The 19,084-nt window shown below is 48.7% G+C and overlaps 1 protein-coding gene across 2 annotated transcripts in view; it reads left to right on the top strand.

Moving 5' to 3' along the window:
* OCRL (OCRL inositol polyphosphate-5-phosphatase) overlaps nt 1-19,084 on the top strand; it is a 213,450-nt gene that overhangs the window by 75,917 nt on the left and 118,449 nt on the right. For both annotated transcript variants that reach the window (XM_030208712.1, XM_030208711.1), the window contains exons 11-14: nt 319-435; nt 1,536-1,723; nt 4,868-4,979; nt 5,486-5,595. In XM_030208712.1, coding sequence (XP_030064572.1) covers nt 319-435; nt 1,536-1,723; nt 4,868-4,979; nt 5,486-5,595 — 527 coding nt within the window. The remainder of the gene's footprint in view (nt 1-318; nt 436-1,535; nt 1,724-4,867; nt 4,980-5,485; nt 5,596-19,084) is intronic.

The raw sequence follows: 19,084 nt of genomic DNA, 5'->3' as shown, positions 1-19,084 counted from the left end.
AATTCCTTGTTCGGCATAGAGTTTATTTTGGGGAAACACCGTGACATTTTTAACATCAGTATAATACCTTGCTCTGCCACTAGGAGGGTTACATTATTGTGCCTTTTAAACAAAAGAGACTGGCTATGTCCTCACTGCAGAGTTCAGACATTATTGAATTGTAGCTTCTGTTTGAAATCCCATGTTTCCCCTTCCCCGCTATGTTTGGGCGTGTACGGCAAACCTTGGCACTATCTTTCCCTCCATGTGCAGTGTATTGTGCTGTACTTATTGTGTTTCTTTTGAGGACTCTTATTCTCATAACATGCGATTTTGCAGGTTCGGCTGATACGGCTCGTTGGAATGATGTTGCTTGTCTTTGCCAAGAAAGAACATTTCAAACATATTAAAGATGTTGTGGCAGAGACGGTGGGCACTGGCATTATGGGAAAAATGGTGAGCTAATTATCACATACATGTGCCAGTGGCAGTTTCAGAAAGCTGCAGGCTAAAATCTACGTGTGTATGCCTCATTTTATAATGGAAATACACGTATATAGAAACCAGTTTCCCTATCAGGATTTGCACCAGTGCAGAGGCAGTCACAGATTTTTAAAAAGTGCTCTTTAAGATGAGGGTTTACATGAGGAATTAATTGAAGAGCTTAGTTTCAAAACCTGTTAAAGTACAAAAAAAATCTGTTTTCTGGATAAGTGAACATTAGTTGTTTTAATGAATTATAGTCAACATAAGAGTTCTATTCACCACCTTACCAATAAATGTCCTTAAGTATGAATTTCAAATGTCATGACTTTTCTGTGAAGGCAGTCTAAGCTCTTCAGTTCTCCTTAATCCCCTGTTTTGTTTTTGCCTCCAAAATATCCACAACTATCATGAAACAAAAATAAAAGTTGCAGCCTCGTTACTTAATTAGTAGTGCTCATATGTATAGGTTTGTAAAATGAGATGGCTTTACGTGAAAACATCGCCACTCACATATAGAAGTTGTGAAATTACTGCTTTCTTGTGGAAGCTGCTCGGTTCATGCCATTCATTTTTTCCACTTATGTATTTGTAAAATGGCTTCTCAAACTGGGTGTATTGGCAAATGCATGTTCATTCTTGCATGTCCATATACAAATTTACAAAATGTTCTGCATTTGGCAGAAGGATTTGTAAAATATCACTGAAATTGAGCATTTCCTGATCTGGATGTCTCGATTTCGACATGCTGTAAAATAGGCCTTATACTTGTTTGCAGTTTTAACCTTCATAACAAAAGAAGCTGAATAAGTAGTATGATTTCTGGATATGTGATTCATTGATTCTCATTTTCTCAGTGTCTAGCCTACTGTATCGGTCTTCCCTTTTCTTTCTTGCGATCATTTTGTCTCTCTATAAGTTGTCAGTCTGATTAAGGACTGCCAGCCCAGCCCAATGATACTCTGTAACTTGGTATGATACTCCCTTTCCTGTCCAACTCTTCCTTCAACATACTTTGCATAGCCTAATGGCTCAGTGTCTCCCATTTGATTAATACCTTGCCTGTTTTCTAGGGTAATAAAGGAGCAGTAGCTGTGAGATTTGTCTTTCACAACACCAGCTTCTGTATCATTAATTCCCACCTTGCAGCCCATGTGGAGGATTTTGAGCGACGGAATCAGGATTATAAAGATATCTGTGCTCGGATGTGTTTTATGGTACCAGACCAGAATCTACCTCTGCTCAACATTATGAAACATGAGTGAGTATTTCCTTTAGCCACTGTAGGTAGCTAATTGAATCTTATTCAGAGATGACTTCTCGGTAGTGTTCCTCTATGTGTGCATGTTGTATTAACAGCTTTGGTTTTATTCTCATGGATGACTAGTTGTAGAAGGCTGTCTGTCACGGTCACCTATGATGTTTCATTCACTCTCTCTCATTGTCCACCCCTCTTGGACTGATCCTGTCAGCTATGGTTTGTTTTTCTTTTTACCTCTGCGGTATTCCTCTCCTCCCTCCCTGCAGGTCTGGATATGGTACCAGCAGGAGAGGCTCTACAGCCCTCCACATGACCAGATGCAAACTTTATACCAGTGTTGACAAAGCTGTCTCCACTTACGATGCCACTCTCTCATCTGCTCTAGACACCCTTGCACCGTCCATCTCCCGTCCCACAAGGCGTACCAATCCCCAGCCCTGGCTGACCCCTTGCGCCCGTTTGGCTGAACGCCTCTGGAGGAAATCTCGCACCCATACTGATTTCATTCACTTCAAATTCATGCTATCCTCCTTCCAATCCTCCCTATTCCTCGTCAAACAGGACTATTACACCCAATTGACTAATTCCCTCAGCTCTAATCCTCGTCGTCTCTTCTCCCCCCCCCCCCTCCTCACTCTCTCCTCAATCTCTGGCCGACTACTTCCGTGACAAGGTCCAGAAGATCAACCTCGAATTCACCACCAAACCTTCTCCTCCTCTTCATCCTATAACCCACTCTCTCAACCAACCAACCCAGGCCTCCTTCTCCTCCTTTCCTGATATCACCAAAGAGGAAACCGCCCATCTCCTCTCCTCCTCGAAATCCACCACCTGTTCCTCAGACCCCATCCCCACCAACCTACTTAGCACCATCGCTCCTACTATCATATCACCCCCACCATCTGTCATATCCTCAACCTCTCTCTCTCCACTGCGACTGTCCCGGATACCTTCAAGCATGCTGTGGTCACACCACTCCTCAAAAAACCATCTCTTGACCCTACCTGTCCCTCCAACTACCGCCCCATTTCCCTCCTACCCTCCCTCTCCAAGATACTTGAACGCGCGCCGTTCACAGCCGCTGCATTGATTTTCTCTCCTCTCATGCCATCCTCGATCTGCTTCAATCCGGCTTTCGCCCCCTACACTCGACAGAAACGGCACTATCTAAAGTCTGCAATGACCTGTTCCTCGCCAAATCCAAAGGTCATTACTCCATCCTCATCCTCCTCGACCTATCCGCCACTTTTGACATTGTCAATCACAACCTACTTCTTGACACACTCCTTTGGGTTCCAGGGCTCTGTCCTCTCCTGGTTCTCCTCTTATCTCTCCCATCGTACCTTCAGAGTACACTCTCATGGTTCATCCTCCTCTCCTATCCCGCTCTCTGTTGCAGTTCCTCAAGGATCTGTCCTTGGACCCCTCCTTTTTTCAATCTACACCTCTTCCTTAGGCTCCCTGATCTCATCTCATGGTTTCCACTATCATCTCTATGCTGATGACACCCAGCTGTATCTCTCCACACCAGACATCACTGCGGAAACCCAGGCCAAAGTATCTACCTGCTTATCTGACATTGCTGCCTGGATGTCTAACCGCCACCTGAAACTGAACATGGCCAAGACTGAACTTATTGTTTTCCCACCCAAACCCACTTCTCCTCTCCCTTCACTCTCTATCTCAGTTGATAACACCCTCATAGTAACATAGTAGATGACGGCAGAAAAAGACCTGCACGGTCCATCCAGTCTGCCCAAGAAGATAAATTCATATGTGCTACTTTTTTTATTTGTACTTTCCTCTTCAGTGCACAGACCGTATAAGTCTGGCCAGCCCTATCCCCGCCTCCCAACCACCAACCCCGCCTCCCAACCACCAACCTCCCAACCACCAACACCCTCATCATCCCCATCTCATCTGCCCGCAACCTCGGTGTCATCTTCGACTCCTCCCTCTCCTTCTCTGCGCATATCCAGCAGATAGCCAAGACCTGTCGCTTCTTCCTCTACAACATTAGCAAAATTCGCCCCTTCCTCTTTGAGCACACCACCCGAACTCTCATCCACTCTCTCATTACCTCTCGCCTTGACTACTGCAACCTACTCCTCACCGGCCTCCCACTTAGCCACCTATCCCCCCTTCAGTACATCCAGAACTCTGCCGCATGTCTCATCTTCCGCCTTGACCGATATACTCATATCACCCCTCTCCTCAAGTCACTTCACTGGCTTCCGATCAGATACCGCATACAGTTCAAGCTTCTCCTACTAACCTACAAATGCACTCGATCTGCAGCCCCTCCTTACCTCTCTACCCTCATCTCCCCTTACGTCCCTACCCGTAACCTCCGCTCTCAAGACATATCCCTCCTTTCAGTACCCTTCTCCACCACCGCCAACTCTAGGCTCCGCCCTTTCTGCCTCGCCTCACCCCATGCTTGGAACAAACTCTCTGAGCCCATACGCCGGGCCCCCTCCCTACCCATCTTCAAATCATTGCTCAAAGCCCACCTCTTCAATGTCGCTTTCGGCACCTAATCACAACACCTCTACTCAGGAAATCTAGACTACCCCAACTTGACATTTCGTCCTTTAGATTGTAAGCTCTTCTGAGCAGGGACCGTCCTTAGTTATTAATTTGTACAGTGCTGCGTAACCCTAGTAGCGCTCTAGAAATGTTAAGTAGTAGTAGTAGTCCACCACTTTTGGACTGATCCTGTCAGCTATGGTTTGTTTTTCTTTTTACCTCTGCGGTATTCCTCTCCTCCCTCCCTGCAGGTCTGGATATGGTACCAGCAGGAGAGGCTCTACAGCCCTCCACATGACCAGATGCAAACTTTATACCAGTGGTGGGAAAGGCTGTGTCAACACATGTCCGCAACGATCATGAAATAAGTTCAGCCCCACTCCTGCTCCACTTGACGAGCCATTACAACTTGTATGTGTACAGTGTGATCAGCATAAGACAGTTCTTGTTATACTTTCCAAATAGTTGGTGATTTCCAGAAAAACTTTTTCATATATCTACAATAGCTGCATGAGGTGCACATCGCTTCCCAGGATAGATTCATTGTGTCATACTCTCATTACATGTCTTGGTTTGATTGGGTCTTTGCACTGATAAATTTGTTCTTTTTCACAGTGTTGTCATTTGGCTGGGAGATTTGAACTACAGGTTGTGTAAATATGATGCCAATGAAGTGAAATCTTTAATAAATAAGAATGATATTCAAACTTTATTACAGTTTGATCAGGTGAGTTAATTTTCCCTGCAGATGAAAGAAAGATAATAAAGGTGTGGCTTGGAATTCCTCTTAAAAGGAACTTGCACTTAGTAACATGACTCTTACACTGTTTGCCATAGCCAAAAGAAATGTTTTCTACCCGAAATCAGGGTAAGAGAGGGAGAGGGGAAAAAGAACATATCACATTAAATCTACAGTGCTCCATTTTTTGTTTTAAACATCATGAATTGATAACTCTTGACTAATTCTTTTGTTGCCTACAATTACTGAGACACATGAAACTCAGAATTTATACTCCATATTTCTGTTTTCTTAGAGGGAACAAAAACATATCTATTTGATGATGCATTAGGATTGACTGAGTGCGTAGGATAGTTTTTGTTACTCTAAACATTTTGGTCAACCTTTGAAACTGTATAAATCACCCTGCATATAGGTCACATATGTGAATATTTATTCTAAGCCAGTTCTATTATATGCTTCAAATTTTTTAATTGATTCTTTCTATTCTGTAGCTAAATATCCAGCGTGGCCTGAAGAATGTGTTTGCAGATTTCACTGAGGGAAATATTAATTTCATCCCCACTTACAAATTTGACCCTAAAACGGACCGCTGGGATTCCAGGTGAAACTGTGTTACCATTTGTGTTACCCTGCCATGACAACTGGCGCATCAGTCTGTATATAATATAGAGACCTGCACGGGAGCGGGGTTCACAGGAATCCCCTCCAGAGGTCCGGGGTTCCCATGTGGACGGAAGCAGGCCTCATCTCTGACATTCTGGCGCGTGCATGTGTTGACCTCTCAGCACAAAGTGCCAGGAAATCAGAGATGAGTCTTCATTGTGTGTGCCAGAGTGTTCCATGTTCCAGCTTCCGTTCCTTCCTTGCCTGCATACTTCGGCTCAAACCCAAAGAGAGAATGAGACCCAACTGGAATGTTTTTTTTATGTACCATTAAATTCTGGTGGGGATGGGTTAAGTTCTTGTGGGGACAGAAGGGGATGGGTAAGGTTCCAGCAGGGACGGGCAGGGACTAGTTAGGTTTCTATTCCCGTGCAACTCTCTAATACAGTACAGTTTATCTTTATTAGCTTCTGTCATACTATTGTGGTGGTGTGCCAGCATGCAATTGATTATCTCTTTAATTAGCACAACTTCAGCAAACACTAGATACGGAAAATAGAAGACCTGTCTCTTACTGTAATTCTACTGTATACGTTTTAACAGATCATTTCTGCTTGAGCAAATCTCCTTTATAATAATAATGTTGGCCCCTAAACAATAAAGAAGGCATCACTGTATAAGAAGAAAAATTTTTGAGACATTTAGTGAAAGGAGGATGTACATGGTTGGGATTGTACAAGAGGTGAAAAGGAGGACTGTATAAAGGGTGGCGAGGACAAAGCAGAAAATACTTAAGAAATACATTTCCTTAGTGTCAGCAGCAGATGAATCCAGATACTTGTGGGTTGTGACATCTACCAGGAGGTGGAGATAAAGAGCGCTGAACTGCACTGTCTTATAGGACAGAATACTCCTTAGTCAGTCAGTATTCTCTGTCTCCAGCAGGTGGATGGACAGTCGCTCACGAGCTCCTGGTCTTAATGGAGTTTCCCAGGGGTCTGTGCTGGGACTGCTATTTTTTAAAATATTTATAAATGATCTATAGATGGGAGTAACTAGTGAGGTAATTAAATTTGCTGACGACACAAAGTTATTCAAAGTTGTTAAATCACATGGGTGGCTGGAGTGGGGGCAGGGGAGAGAGGCCAATCGCGGGGTGTGGGTGGCTGGAGGGGGGGCAGGGGAGAGAGGCCAATTGCTGGGTATGAGTGGCTAGAGGGGGGCAGGGAAGAGAGGCCAATCGCTGGGTATGAGTGGCTGGAGAGGGGCAGGAGAGCCAGGAGAATCACTGGGCATGGGTGGCTGAGTGGCTGGAGGGGGGCAGGGGAGAGAGGACAATCGCTGCTGGGGGGGGGGGGGCAAGGGAGAGAGGACAATCGCTGGGCATGGGTGGCTGGAGGGGGGGCAGGGGAAGAGGAGGGTTGCTGGACATGGGTGGATGGAGGAGAGGGCAGGGGGAGAGAAGAAATGCTGGACAAGGATGGAGGGGAGGGAAGAGTGAGGAAGGAGATGAGATGAGGGAAAAGGAAGAGAGGAGAAAAACTGCACATGGATGCAGAAAATAGGCAGAAGCTGGATCCACTGGACAGTCAAGTCTGTTGAGGACCCAGCTTTTACTTACGGATGTAGGGCAAGAAATGAAGAAGAAAGGCGGAAAGTAAAGAAATAAATGGAAAGGAAGCCCTGGAAACAGAGTTAAGAGGACAGATAACAGCAGAATCGGATACTGGGCCAGCATGATCAGAAAAACAGTCACCAAACAACAACGGTAGAAAAAATAATTTTATTTTCATTTTATTATCTTGAATATGTCCAATTTGAGCATTTACATCTGCTGTCTTATTTTGCACTGGGTATAATGGAGCTGTAAGAGCTTACAGAAATTATTTATAATGAAAAAAAATCACATTATTTTTTTTTCTCCTATACTAGTATAATATTTTCAATGATGTCTGTTTATATGCGACATGGCTGGTATAAGGGGTGTGACTAATGTGGGTGTGGCTATAATAGGGGTGGAGCCATATGTGGTGACCCCCGCCCACAATGAGTACCGGCACCTTTTTTTCTACAAAAAAAAGCACTGGGAACGGGTAGACGTGAATCGCTTGTTTGCTCTTTTCAAAAATACTAGGACTAGGGAGCACACAATGAAGCTACAAAGTAGTACATTTAAAATGAATTGGAGAAAATCTTGCTTCACGCAGCATGTAATTAAACTCTGGAATTCATTGCCAAAGAATGTAGTAAAAGCAGTTGGCTTTATAGGGTTAAAAAAAAGGTTTGGATGGCTTCCTAAAGGAAAAGTCCATAGACCATTATTAAAACAGTCTTGGAGAAAATCCACTGCTTATTTGTAGGATAAGCAGCATAAAATGTATTGTACTTTTTTGGGATCTTGCCAGGTACTTGTGACCTGAATTGGCCACGGTTGGAAACAGGCTGCTGGGCTTGATGGACCTTCGGTTTGTCCCAGTTTGGGAATACTTATGATTGTGACTCTCCCTATGGAATGTGGTTCATTTGGTTTCCTTCTGGTTCCACAGTTGGTTTTTGTCTATTATTGTTGAGAGTCCATGAGCAGGCAGTTCAGTCCTCTGAGGAATCTCTTAGTGTGCCCAGGTTATTCCTTCCTTTCAGTGGGGACTTTGCATCTCCTCATTTTTGACAGCAGGCAGATCATTTAAAAAAAGAAACTCACCCTCCATGCAGGGTGTCTCGTCATTTGTAGTCCTTTCTTGCTTGCCAGTTATCTATTGTCTTTGGCAGTGCAGGCCTTGTGTTCCAAAGGACATTTTATTGATGGTCACTTGTCTCTTCAGGCACATGGCCTTTTCTCTAAGTATGGTGTTGAGTGCGGCTTTGGCTGCAGGCTCGTTATGGATAGGAGTTTTCATATTTAGTTCAGCTGCCTAGGCTTCTGGAGAACTGGGTTTGTTTCCTACTGCAAATCTGTGTGCCTCTGGACAACTTGTTTAATCCTCCGTGGCCCTGGATACAAGTCCATACCTATATGAATTAGGTCACTCTCTTAGGTTGTACCCACAGAATGGTTATTATGGAAGGTAGCTGGCTTTTGCCTGCAGGTCGCAGGTTCCGGTCTGGTTGGTGAATTTCTTGCACGCTGGGATTCTCAGCTCTTCCAAGAGAGCATGTTTCTTCCTTCTGCTGTCTGGATAGTTTGGGCCATTGGGTTGTTGCGTGGCTAGGAGGATGGGCATTACAATTTGGGGCTGTTTGGCTCTGTTTCATTTCCACAGCGTCTCTGCACTCTGGCATTCTACACTGGCACGGTCGAGGTATTTCCATTCCAGCTTCAAATTCCTTCTGCGTTGCCTCTAGGGCATACTAGCTCCATCCACTTCAGTGTTGTCAGCGCTGTTATCTGTGTGTCTTGGTGTTTCTAAATGCTTCTGTTCCTCTTATACACCTTTTCATGGTATTGAACTGCTAGCACTTTTTCAAGAGTTAATTCAATGTAGGGGAATAGATTAATGGTTTTGACAAGCTGCTGTGAGTGAGCACAGGGATCCATGAGTTACTGGTTCAGTTCCCTTGACCCCTTGCCATCAATAGTGCACTATGAGGCAAACAGCCATTTTCTACTCCATCATCTAGCTCTGGCTCTCAGCCACACTGGTTTGCTCTTCTCCGCAGCCATGCAGGCCGGTTCTAGTGTGCAGCCACACCAGCCAATCCTTGCCACTCTCGCTATATATATAGCTCTGACTTAGGCATTGGATAGCTACGGTGGCTTCTAGCATGTTACCTTTTAGAGGTAAACTTTTATTTGGAGAAGATCTGGAGAAATTGGTTAAGGCCCTATGAAACTCCAGGTTTCAGAGATTACCAGAGGACAGGCCTCAAGATTCTTTTCCATCCTCTTAGTCTCATCTTAGGTTTCGTGAGGCCAAGTTCTAGAGCTCAGGCAAATCTGCTTTCAGGGTTCCCACTTGAACAAGGCAGACTGCCTTTCATGCTGACAGAAAAAACTCATCTTCCAACTCCAGGTCTCCCGGTGCTTTCCGCACCTCCCAATGATGGGTCTCAATTCACTTTTCGGGTTTCATAATAGCAGGCTACCTCTTCAGGTGGTCCAAAATTTCCTCAGGCCTTTGGGTCTTGGAAATACTAAGGCATGGTTACAGACTGGAGTTCTCCCACTCCATCTTAGATTGAGACTGGCCCCAGTTCCAAAGAAAAGGGTTTGTTTCCACCTGGGCGTAGGCGTAGGCTGTTATTAAAAACAAAATTACAGAGCACATCCGAGGACATGGATTACTGATACTGAGTCAGCACGGCTTTTGTGTAGGGAAATCTTGCCTGACCAATTTGCTTCAATTCTTTGAAGAAGTAAACAAACATGTGGACAAAGGGAAGCCGGTTGATATTGTATATGTGGATTTTCAAAAGGCGTTTGACAAGGTACCTCATGAAAAGCTACAGAGGAAATTGGAGGGTCATGGGATAGGAGGAAACGTCCTATTGTGGATTAAAAACTGGTTGAAGGATAGGAAACAGAGAGTGGGGTTAAATGGGCAGTATTCACAATGGAGAAGGGTAGTTGGTGGGGTTCCTCAGGGGTCTGTGCTAGGACCACTGCCTTTTAATATATTTATAAATGATTTAGAGATGGGAGTAACTAGCGAGGTAATTAAATTTGCTGATGACACCAAGTTATTCAAAGTCGTTAACTCGCGACAGGATTGTGAAAAATTACAGAAGGACCTTACGAGACTGGGAGACTGGGCGGCTAGATGGCAGATGATGTTTAATGTGAGCAAGTGCAAGGTTCCACGTTAGGAGTTACGGACCAAGAAAGGGATCTGGGTGTCGTCGTCGATAATACACTGAAACCTTCTGCTCAGTGTGCTGCTGCAGCTCGGAAAGTTAATAGAATGTTGGGTATTATTAGGAAAGGTATGGAAAACAGGTGTGAGGATATTATAATGCCGTTATATCGCTCCATGGTGCGACCGCACCTTGAGTATTGTGTTCAATTCAAGTCGCCGCATCTCAAGAAAGATATAGTGGAATTGGAAAAGGTGCAGTGAAGGGCGACTAAAATGATAGCGGGGATGGGACAACTTCCCTATGAAAGGAGGCTAGGGCTTTTCAGCTTGGAGAAGAGACGGCTGAGGGGAGACATGATAGAGGTATATAAAATAATGAGTGGAGTGGAGCAGGTGGATGTGAAGCGTCTGTTCACGCTTTCCAAAAATACTAAGACTAGGGGGCATGCGATGAAACTACAATGTAGTAAATTTAAAACAAATCAGAGAAAATTTTTCTTCACCCAACGTGTAATTAAACTCTGGAATTCGTTGCTGGAGAATGTGGTGAAGGCATTTAGCTTGCCAGAGTTTAAAAAGGGGTTAGACGGTTTCCTAAAGGACAAGTCCATAAACCACTACTAAATGGACTTGGGAAAAATCCACAATTCTAAGAATAACATGTATAGAATGTTTGTACGTTTGGGAAGCTTGCCAGGTGCCCCTGGCCTGGATTGGCCGCTGTCGTGGACATGATGCTGGTCTCGATGGACCCTTGGTTTTTTCCCAGTGTGGCATTACTTATGTACTTATATACTTCAGAATTGTCAATAGAGTGTTATTGGTTCAACATTTTGCAGTGAGCACGTTGCAGACTGTAATATGTAATAGTTTCAGTCCAACAGGGAGAATTTCTAACCTCTCTGGAGCTCAAGGAAGCATGCTTTCATATTACCATTTCAGCTTCCGACATCAGATTTCTGTGATTTGCAATAGTTGGAGAGCATTATCAATTTATGACCATGTCATTCAGCCTTTCCATTTCACCAAGGACATTTTTTCCATGTTGTGGTAGTAATGGTAGCCTTCCTTCACGAGGATGAATTTCAGGTTCTTCCATTCCTTGCACTTGGCTGAGTTGTGACTCTTCTATCAAGAGTCTGCAAGTTTCATCCATGATAACTTCTCTTCTTAGGTCCTTAGGATTGGTTTATCATTTTTCCCTGTGAGGAAGGAGAAATGTTATAATTCTGTTTCCTTCTGCTTTGTTATGAGAAATATTGACTGACCAAGGAGCATTCCATCCTATAAGACAGCGCTGAACTGCAATATCTTCACCTGCTGGTAGATAGTCACAGCCCACAAGTGTCTGGATTAATCTGCAGTGACACCAGTTTCTTTGGTTTACAGTCTTAGGGAGGCATTTTCAGTTTTGTGCTCTGCAGTTCAGTCTTGCAATGGTCCCTCGGACGTTTACCAAGATGATGATGGTGGTCGTAGGAGCCCTTCGGAAATTTTGGTGCATCCATACCTGGACGACTGGTTGATTCAGGTGAAGTCTTATTTGGAGAGCGAGAGGTCCACTGGGCAAGAGGTGCGCTTTCTGGAGTCTTTAGGCTGGGTGGTGAACTCTGCCAAGAGTTATCTGCAGGCATCTCAGTCCCTCGAATATTTGGGGGTCCGGTTCGACACCCTGTTAGGGTGTGTGCTTTTTCTTCCTGCTTGGATCAGCAGATTGCAGGGACAGATTCGGCAGCTCCTGTCGGAGAATTAGCCTATAGTCCACTCCTACCTGAAAGTTCTGGGTTGCTGGCGGCTGCATTGGAGGTGATCTCATGGGCCAGGGCTATGAGGCTGCTGCAATGAGCTCTTCTTTCCCGCCGGTCTCCACAGAAGCAGGATTTGGAGGTTCGGCTTCCTTTTGTGGGAAAGCACCCCGGCTCATTCTACAGTGGTGGCTTTGCACAGCCCATCTGGAAAAGGGCATGCCTCTGGAGCCACCAGAGTGGATAGTGGTCACCTCGGATGCCAGTCTGGGGGGCTCATCGTCTCAGACAGGTGGCTCAGAGTTGCTAGTCAATGGAAGAGTCTCTCTGGTTGATCAGTCATTTGGAGACACGAGTGATCTGGTTAGCTCTGGAGTCTTTACTACCTCTCTGCGGCAGACCTGTATGGGTCCTCTTACAACGCGACGGCTGTGGCCTATGTCAATTGTTGGGGTGGCACAAAGAGTCTGGCGGTTGCGGAGGAGGCTATGTTGCTGGTGAACTGGGCAGAGTCGCATCTTCAGGATCTCTCCATGGTGCATATGGCTGGCGTGGAAAATGTGTGCACGGATTTTCTGAGACACACTCTGGATCCCGGCATTGTGTTGAGATAGGGTCTGCTTGGGTGGATCTCGTGGCAACAGCTGACAGTGCTCAGATACCTTGATTCTTCAGTTGTCGAAAGGACCCTCGTTCCAAGGGGATTGATGCGTTGGTTCTGCTGTGGCCTCCTCAGGACCTACTTTACGTTTCTCTGCTGTGGCCCTTGGTGGGTCGAGTGATTCAGCAGATTGAACAACACATGGGCCCGGTGATTTTGGTGGCTCCAGGTTGGCCGCGCCATCTTTGGTACAGGGACTTGGTCCGTCTGGCGGTGCAGAAGCCGCTGCCGTTGCACGGGGCATCAGACTTGTTACTTCAGGGTCCCATTGTGATGCCCAACCCATTTCCTTTCTTGCCTACGGCTTGACTCTTGAGAGGGCTCAGTTGAGGAAGAGGGGTTATTCCTCCAAGGTGATTTCTACTTTGCAGTCGCACAGGCGATCAACCTCTTTAGCCTATGTGAGAGTGTGGAATATTTTTTTCAGAGCTGGTGCCAGGATAGGACTTATCGGCCTTTCTGTGCTTCGATCGCGGAGAATTTCTGCAGGATGGTTTGGACAGAGTACTGGCTCTGTTAATATTTGAAATTGCAGGTCTTGGCATTGGCTTGTCTGGGGGGGGGGGGGGGGAGTTTGGGGTTGTCCTTGGCATTTTCTCCAGATGTGGTGCATTTTCTGCGTGGGATAAAGCTTCTTGGACCTCCACGGTGGCCTTTGCTACCTACTTCGGATTTGAATCTTGTCTTGGAGGTTTTGGTGGGTGCTCCATTCAAGCCGCTCGAGTTGAGCACTTGCAAGGACTTTACTTTGAAGACCATATTTTTGGTGGCAATCTCTTCGGCTCGGAGAATTTCAGAGTTGCAGGCCTTGTCCTGTAGGGAACCTTTCTTTTTCCAAGGAGAAGGTTTCACTGAAGCCAGTTCCTTCCTTTCTGCACAAGGTTGTTTTGGATTTTCATGTGAATCAGGTTATCTCCTTGCCGGTTCTGGGAGATAGAGCAGGGAATTCAGATCAGCGTCGTTTGGAGAGGTTAGATGTGAAGAGAGTTTTGCGGCATTATCTGAAGAGGATGGAGGAATTTCATACTTCAGATAGGTTGTTTGTCCTGTTTGGAGGCCCAAAGAAGGGGGGCTGCTCCTTCAAAGGCAACTCTTGCCCTGTGGCTGAAAGAGGCAATTGCTTCAGCTTATTTGTGAAAGGGTTGCAAGGTTCCGTTAGTGCTTAAAGTGCATTCCACTCGGGGTGGCTGCTTCATGGGCAGAGAGTAGTTTGATTCTGCCACAGGATATTTGCAGAGCGGCGGTGTGATCTTTGCATTCTTTTGTGAAACATTACAAGCTTGACATGCAGGCGAGAGAGGATGCTGATTTTGGGGCAGCTGTTTTGACTTCTGGTTTCCGAGGGTCCCGCCCTTAGGGACTTACTACTTTTGTACTTCCCAAGCATCTTGACCGGTCTGAAGGGGTTTCTTTCCTCTAGGCCCTCCAGACCGGTCAAGAGCCCTTCCTGTTTGTTGTGTTTTGCTCGCGCTTGCTGTGGTTGTTTATTAGTAGGCGAAAGTATGGAACCTGTCAAAAGAGGGGCCAGATAGTTCTGTGTTCCTGTTTTCACGGCTGGTGCAGGTCAGTCTGCTGGTTGTGGTCTGTCGGCGGAATCACAGTTATTTTTTTATGGTGCATCCAGGTACAGGGGTCTATGGTGTTTTTTTCTTTGTTTCTTTCTCTTCTTTGTTATCTATATACTAGCTGGCTGGGGTTCTGTATAGGATAGATATACAGTATTCAAACTCTGGTGTTCTCATAACCCAAGCATCTTGACCGGTCTGGAGGGTCTAGAGGAAAGAAAATTAGCAGATAAGGCCTAATTTCACCATTTTGAGGATTATAATACAATCCCTTTTGCTTTCACAAATTGACTACTGTAATGTGGTCTATTCCGGGTGCTCAAGGATTCTTGCAGGAGGTGGTGGAGATGAAAATAGTTATGGAATTCAAACATGCGTGGGATAAACACAAAGGAATCCTGTTTAGAAGGAATGGTTCCATGGAATCTTAGCGGAGATTGGATGGCGACGCCGGTAATTGGGAAACGAAACGGGAGCTGGGCAGACTTCTACGGTCAACGCCTTGATCGTGACTGAATAGATAGGGATGGGCTTGAGTGTAAATTTTAAGGGACTTCCATGTTCTCCGAGGACAAGCAGGCTGCTTGTTCTCACGACTGGGGTGACGTCCGCGGCAGCCCCCACCAACCGGAAAAGGCTTCGCGGGACGGTCGGCACGCAGGGCACGCCCACCGCGCATGCGCGGCCGTCTTCCCGCCCGTGCGCGACCGCTCCCGCCAGTTCCTTTTTTTCCGCTTCTGGAGAGAGTCGTGCTTTGCCGCTCTCTCTGCTTTCAGCCGCCGGAAAGTCGATCGCGTTTACGCGAATCGTTGTTTTTCTATTTAATTTTTTGTTACCGCCGGTTTCCCTTTTTCTTTTCAAAAAAAAAAAAAACCTGAGCGTGTGGAGCACGCGCTCCCTTTTTCCCTCGTTTCCAGCGGGGACGCCGCGTTGCGGCCTAGTGGCCGCACGGTCGTTTTCTTTTTCGAGGTGTGATTTTCGCCACCATTGACGACTTTGACTTCGCCGACGCGATTTTTCCGTCGATGTCCTCGAAGGTCCCGAGTGGATTTAAAAAGTGTGGTCGCTGCGGCCGGCCGATCTCGCAGACCGACACCCACGCTTGGTGCCTCCAGTGCCTCGGGCCGGAGCACAATATCAAGTCGTGTTCCCTGTGTCTCGGTCTCCGGAAACGGACTCAAGTTGCGAGGCAAGTTCTGCGGGACCGTCTTTTTGGAACTTGCGCCGGCCCCTCGACGTCGACCTCGACGGCATCGGTATCGACGCCCGGTCCTTCGGTACAGGTATCGATGCCCGAGACATCGGCACCGATGGCATCGACCCCAGGAGAACAGGTCCCGTCGGCCCGCCGGTCCGCCGGCGAGGGTGGAGGTGAGCGGCCGCGTGGGCAGTCGGCCCCGGTCACTCCCTCAGCCCGTGGTCCACGGGACCGAACCCTGTCTGACCCGGCTCCTCGAGACCGAGGGGGATCGTCCTCCTCCTCCTCCATACCTCCCGGCGCCGGTGACGCGCATCGAAAGAAGGACAAGAAGCGTCGTCACCGGTCGCCCTCGGTGCATCCGGACATCGGAGAGGTGGCGACGCCGAAGCGTCATCGCCGAGAGGAGAGGTCCCCGTCGGTTGTGGAGGTACCGACGCGTCAGGGTTCCGGCACCTCGGTGCCGTCTCCTGGCCCCCATCAGCTTCTGGCACCGACACCCCTACCGGCCCCACCGCCTTTCCCGGCAGCGGGCCTGGACGAGTGCCTCACAGCCATCCTTTCGGGGATCCTGGAAGGGCTGATGCGCCAGGCTGTGCCGGCGCCGGGGGTGCTTGCGCCCTCGGCGCCGATGACTGTGGCGCCGGCGAGCTCTAGCCCGGCGCCGGGGCCGTCGAAACCGCCGCCGCTTGCGGCGCCGGTCTCGACCGCCACGCAGGTGGAGTCCCCGTCGACGTCGATGGAGGGAGCTCCGTCCCCGCCGATGCGGGAGTCCACCGCTCGACAACACCGAGACCTCGGTGCCTCGACGTCGAGCCGGGCCCGGTTCAGGACTCAGCTACATGAGCTTATGTCCGATACCGAGGATGAGGCCTCGTGGGGGGAAGAGGAGGACCCTAGATATTTCTCCTCAGAGGAGTCTACGGGCCTTCCCTCGGACCCCACGCCTTCACCGGAGAGGAAGCTCTCACCTCCTGAGAGTCTCTCCTTTGCCTCCTTTGTGCGGGATATGTCTATTAGCATTCCCTTTCCCGTGGTCTCTGTGGAAGAGCCGAGGGCCGAGATGCTCGAGGTCCTCGACTATCCATCACCACCTAGAGAGTCCTCCACGGTGCCGCTGCACAATGTCCTCAAGGAGACACTGCTTCGGAACTGGGTGCGACCGTTAACTAACCCCACCATTCCCAAGAAAGCAGAGTCCCAGTACAGGATCCACTCGGACCCAGAGTTAATGCGGCCCCAATTGCCCCATGACTCGGCGGTCGTGGATTCTGCTCTCAAGAGGGCACGGAGTTCGAGGGATACCGCCTCGGCGCCCCCGGGGCGGGAGTCTCGCACTCTGGACTCGTTTGGGAGGAAGGCCTACCAATCCTCCATGCTCGTGACCCGCATCCAGTCATACCTGCTCTATATGAGCATCCACATGCGGACTAATGTGCAACAACTGGCGGGCCTGGTCGATAAGCTCCCGCCGGAGCAGTCCAGGCCTTATCAGGAGGTGGTCAGGCAGCTGAAGGCGTGCAGAAAGTTCCTGTCCAGGGGTATCTATGACACCTGTGACGTGGCATCTCGTGCTGCGGCCCAAGGTATAGTGATGCGCAGGCTCTCATGGCTGCGTGCCTCTGACCTGGACAACCGCACCCAGCAGAGACTGGCCGACGTCCCTTGCCGGGGGGATAACATTTTTGGTGAGAAGGTCGAGCAGATGGTGGACCAACTGCATCAGCGGGAAACCGCTCTCGACAAGCTCTCCCACCGGGCGCCTTCAGCATCCACCTCAGCAGGTGGACGTTTTTCCCGGGCCCGGCAGGCTGCACCCTATTCTTTTGCAAAGCGTAGGTACAACCAGCCGGCCCGAAGGCCTCGTCAGGCACAGGGACAGCCCCAGCGCGCTCGTTCCCGTCAACAGCGTGCGCCTAAGCAGCCCCCTGCGCCTCCACAGCAAAAGCCAGGGACGGGCTTTTGACTGGATCCACGGGAACATAGCCGCCCTCAAAGTGTCCGTACCGGACGATCTGCCGGTCGGGGGGAGGTTAAAATTTTTTCACCAAAGGTGGCCTCTCATAACCTCCGACCAGTGGGTTCTCCAAATAGTGCGGTGCGGATACGCCCTGAATTTGGCCTCCCTGCCTCCAAATTGTCCTCCGGGAGCTCAATCCTTCAGCTCCCATCACAAGCAGGTACTTGCAGAGGAACTCTCCGCCCTTCTCAGCGCCAATGCGGTCGAGCCCGTACCACCCGGGCAGGAAGGGCAGGGATTCTATTCCAGGTACTTCCTTGTGGAAAAGAAAACAGGGGGGATGCGTCCCATCCTAGACCTGAGAGGCCTGAACAAATTCCTGGTCAAAGAAAAGTTCAGGATGCTTTCCTTGGGCACCCTTCTGCCAATGAATCAGAAAAACGATTGGATATGTTCCCTGGATTTAAAGGATGCATATACTCACATCCCGATACTGCCAGCTCACAGACAGTATCTCAGATTCCGCCTGGGCGCACGGCACTTTCAGTATTGTGTGCTGCCCTTTGGGCTCACCTCCGCCCCACGAGTGTTTACAAAGTGCCTCGTGGTGGTGGCGGCGTACCTACGCAGGCTGGGAGTGCACGTGTTCCCATATCTCGACGATTGGCTGGTCAAGAACACCTCGGAGGCAGGAGCCCTCCGGTCCATGCAGTGCACTATTCAACTCCTGGAGCTGCTGGGGTTTGTGATAAATTACCCAAAGTCCCATCTCCAGCCAACCCAGTCTCTGGAATTCATAGGAGCTCTGCTGAATACCCAGACGGCTCAGGCCTTCCTTCCCGAAGCGAGGGCCAACAACCTCCTGTCTCTCGCTTCGCAGGCCAGAGCGTCTCAGCAGGTCACAGCTCGGCAGATGTTGAGACTTCTGGGTCATATGGCCTCCACAGTTCATGTGACTCCCATGGCTCGTCTTCACATGAGATCTGCTCAATGGACCCTAGCTTCCCAGTGGTTCCAAGCCACCGGGAATCTAGAAGATGTCATCCGCCTCTCCACCAGTTGCCGCACTTCACTGCTCTGGTGGACCATCCGGACCAATTTGACTCTGGGACGTCCATTCCAAATTCCGCAGCCCACGAAGGTGCTGACGACGGATGCATCTCGCCTGGGTTGGGGAGCTCATGTCGATGGGCTTCACACCCAGGGTCTGTGGTCCCTCCAGGAAAAGGATCTGCAGATCAACCTCCTGGAGCTCCGAGCGATCTGGAACGCGCTGAAGGCTTTCAGAGATCGGCTGTCCTGCCAAATTATCCAAATTCGGACAGACAATCAGGTTGCAATGTATTACGTCAACAAGCAGGGGGGCACCGGATCTCGCCCCCTGTGTCAGGAAGCCGTCGGGCTGTGGCGCTGGGCGTGCCAGTTTGGCATGCTCCTCCAAGCCACATACCTGGCAGGCGTAAACAACAGTCTGGCCGACAGACTGAGCAGAGTCATGCAACCGCACGAGTGGTCGCTCCATTCCAGAGTGGTACGCAAGATCTTCCGAGAGTGGGGCACCCCCT

This window comes from Microcaecilia unicolor, chromosome 7 (assembly GCF_901765095.1).
Source record: "Microcaecilia unicolor chromosome 7, aMicUni1.1, whole genome shotgun sequence".
NCBI classification, from domain to species: domain Eukaryota; kingdom Metazoa; phylum Chordata; class Amphibia; order Gymnophiona; family Siphonopidae; genus Microcaecilia; species Microcaecilia unicolor.
Note: the sequence above shows the minus strand (reverse complement) of the source record. Positions and strands in the feature narration are given on the sequence as shown.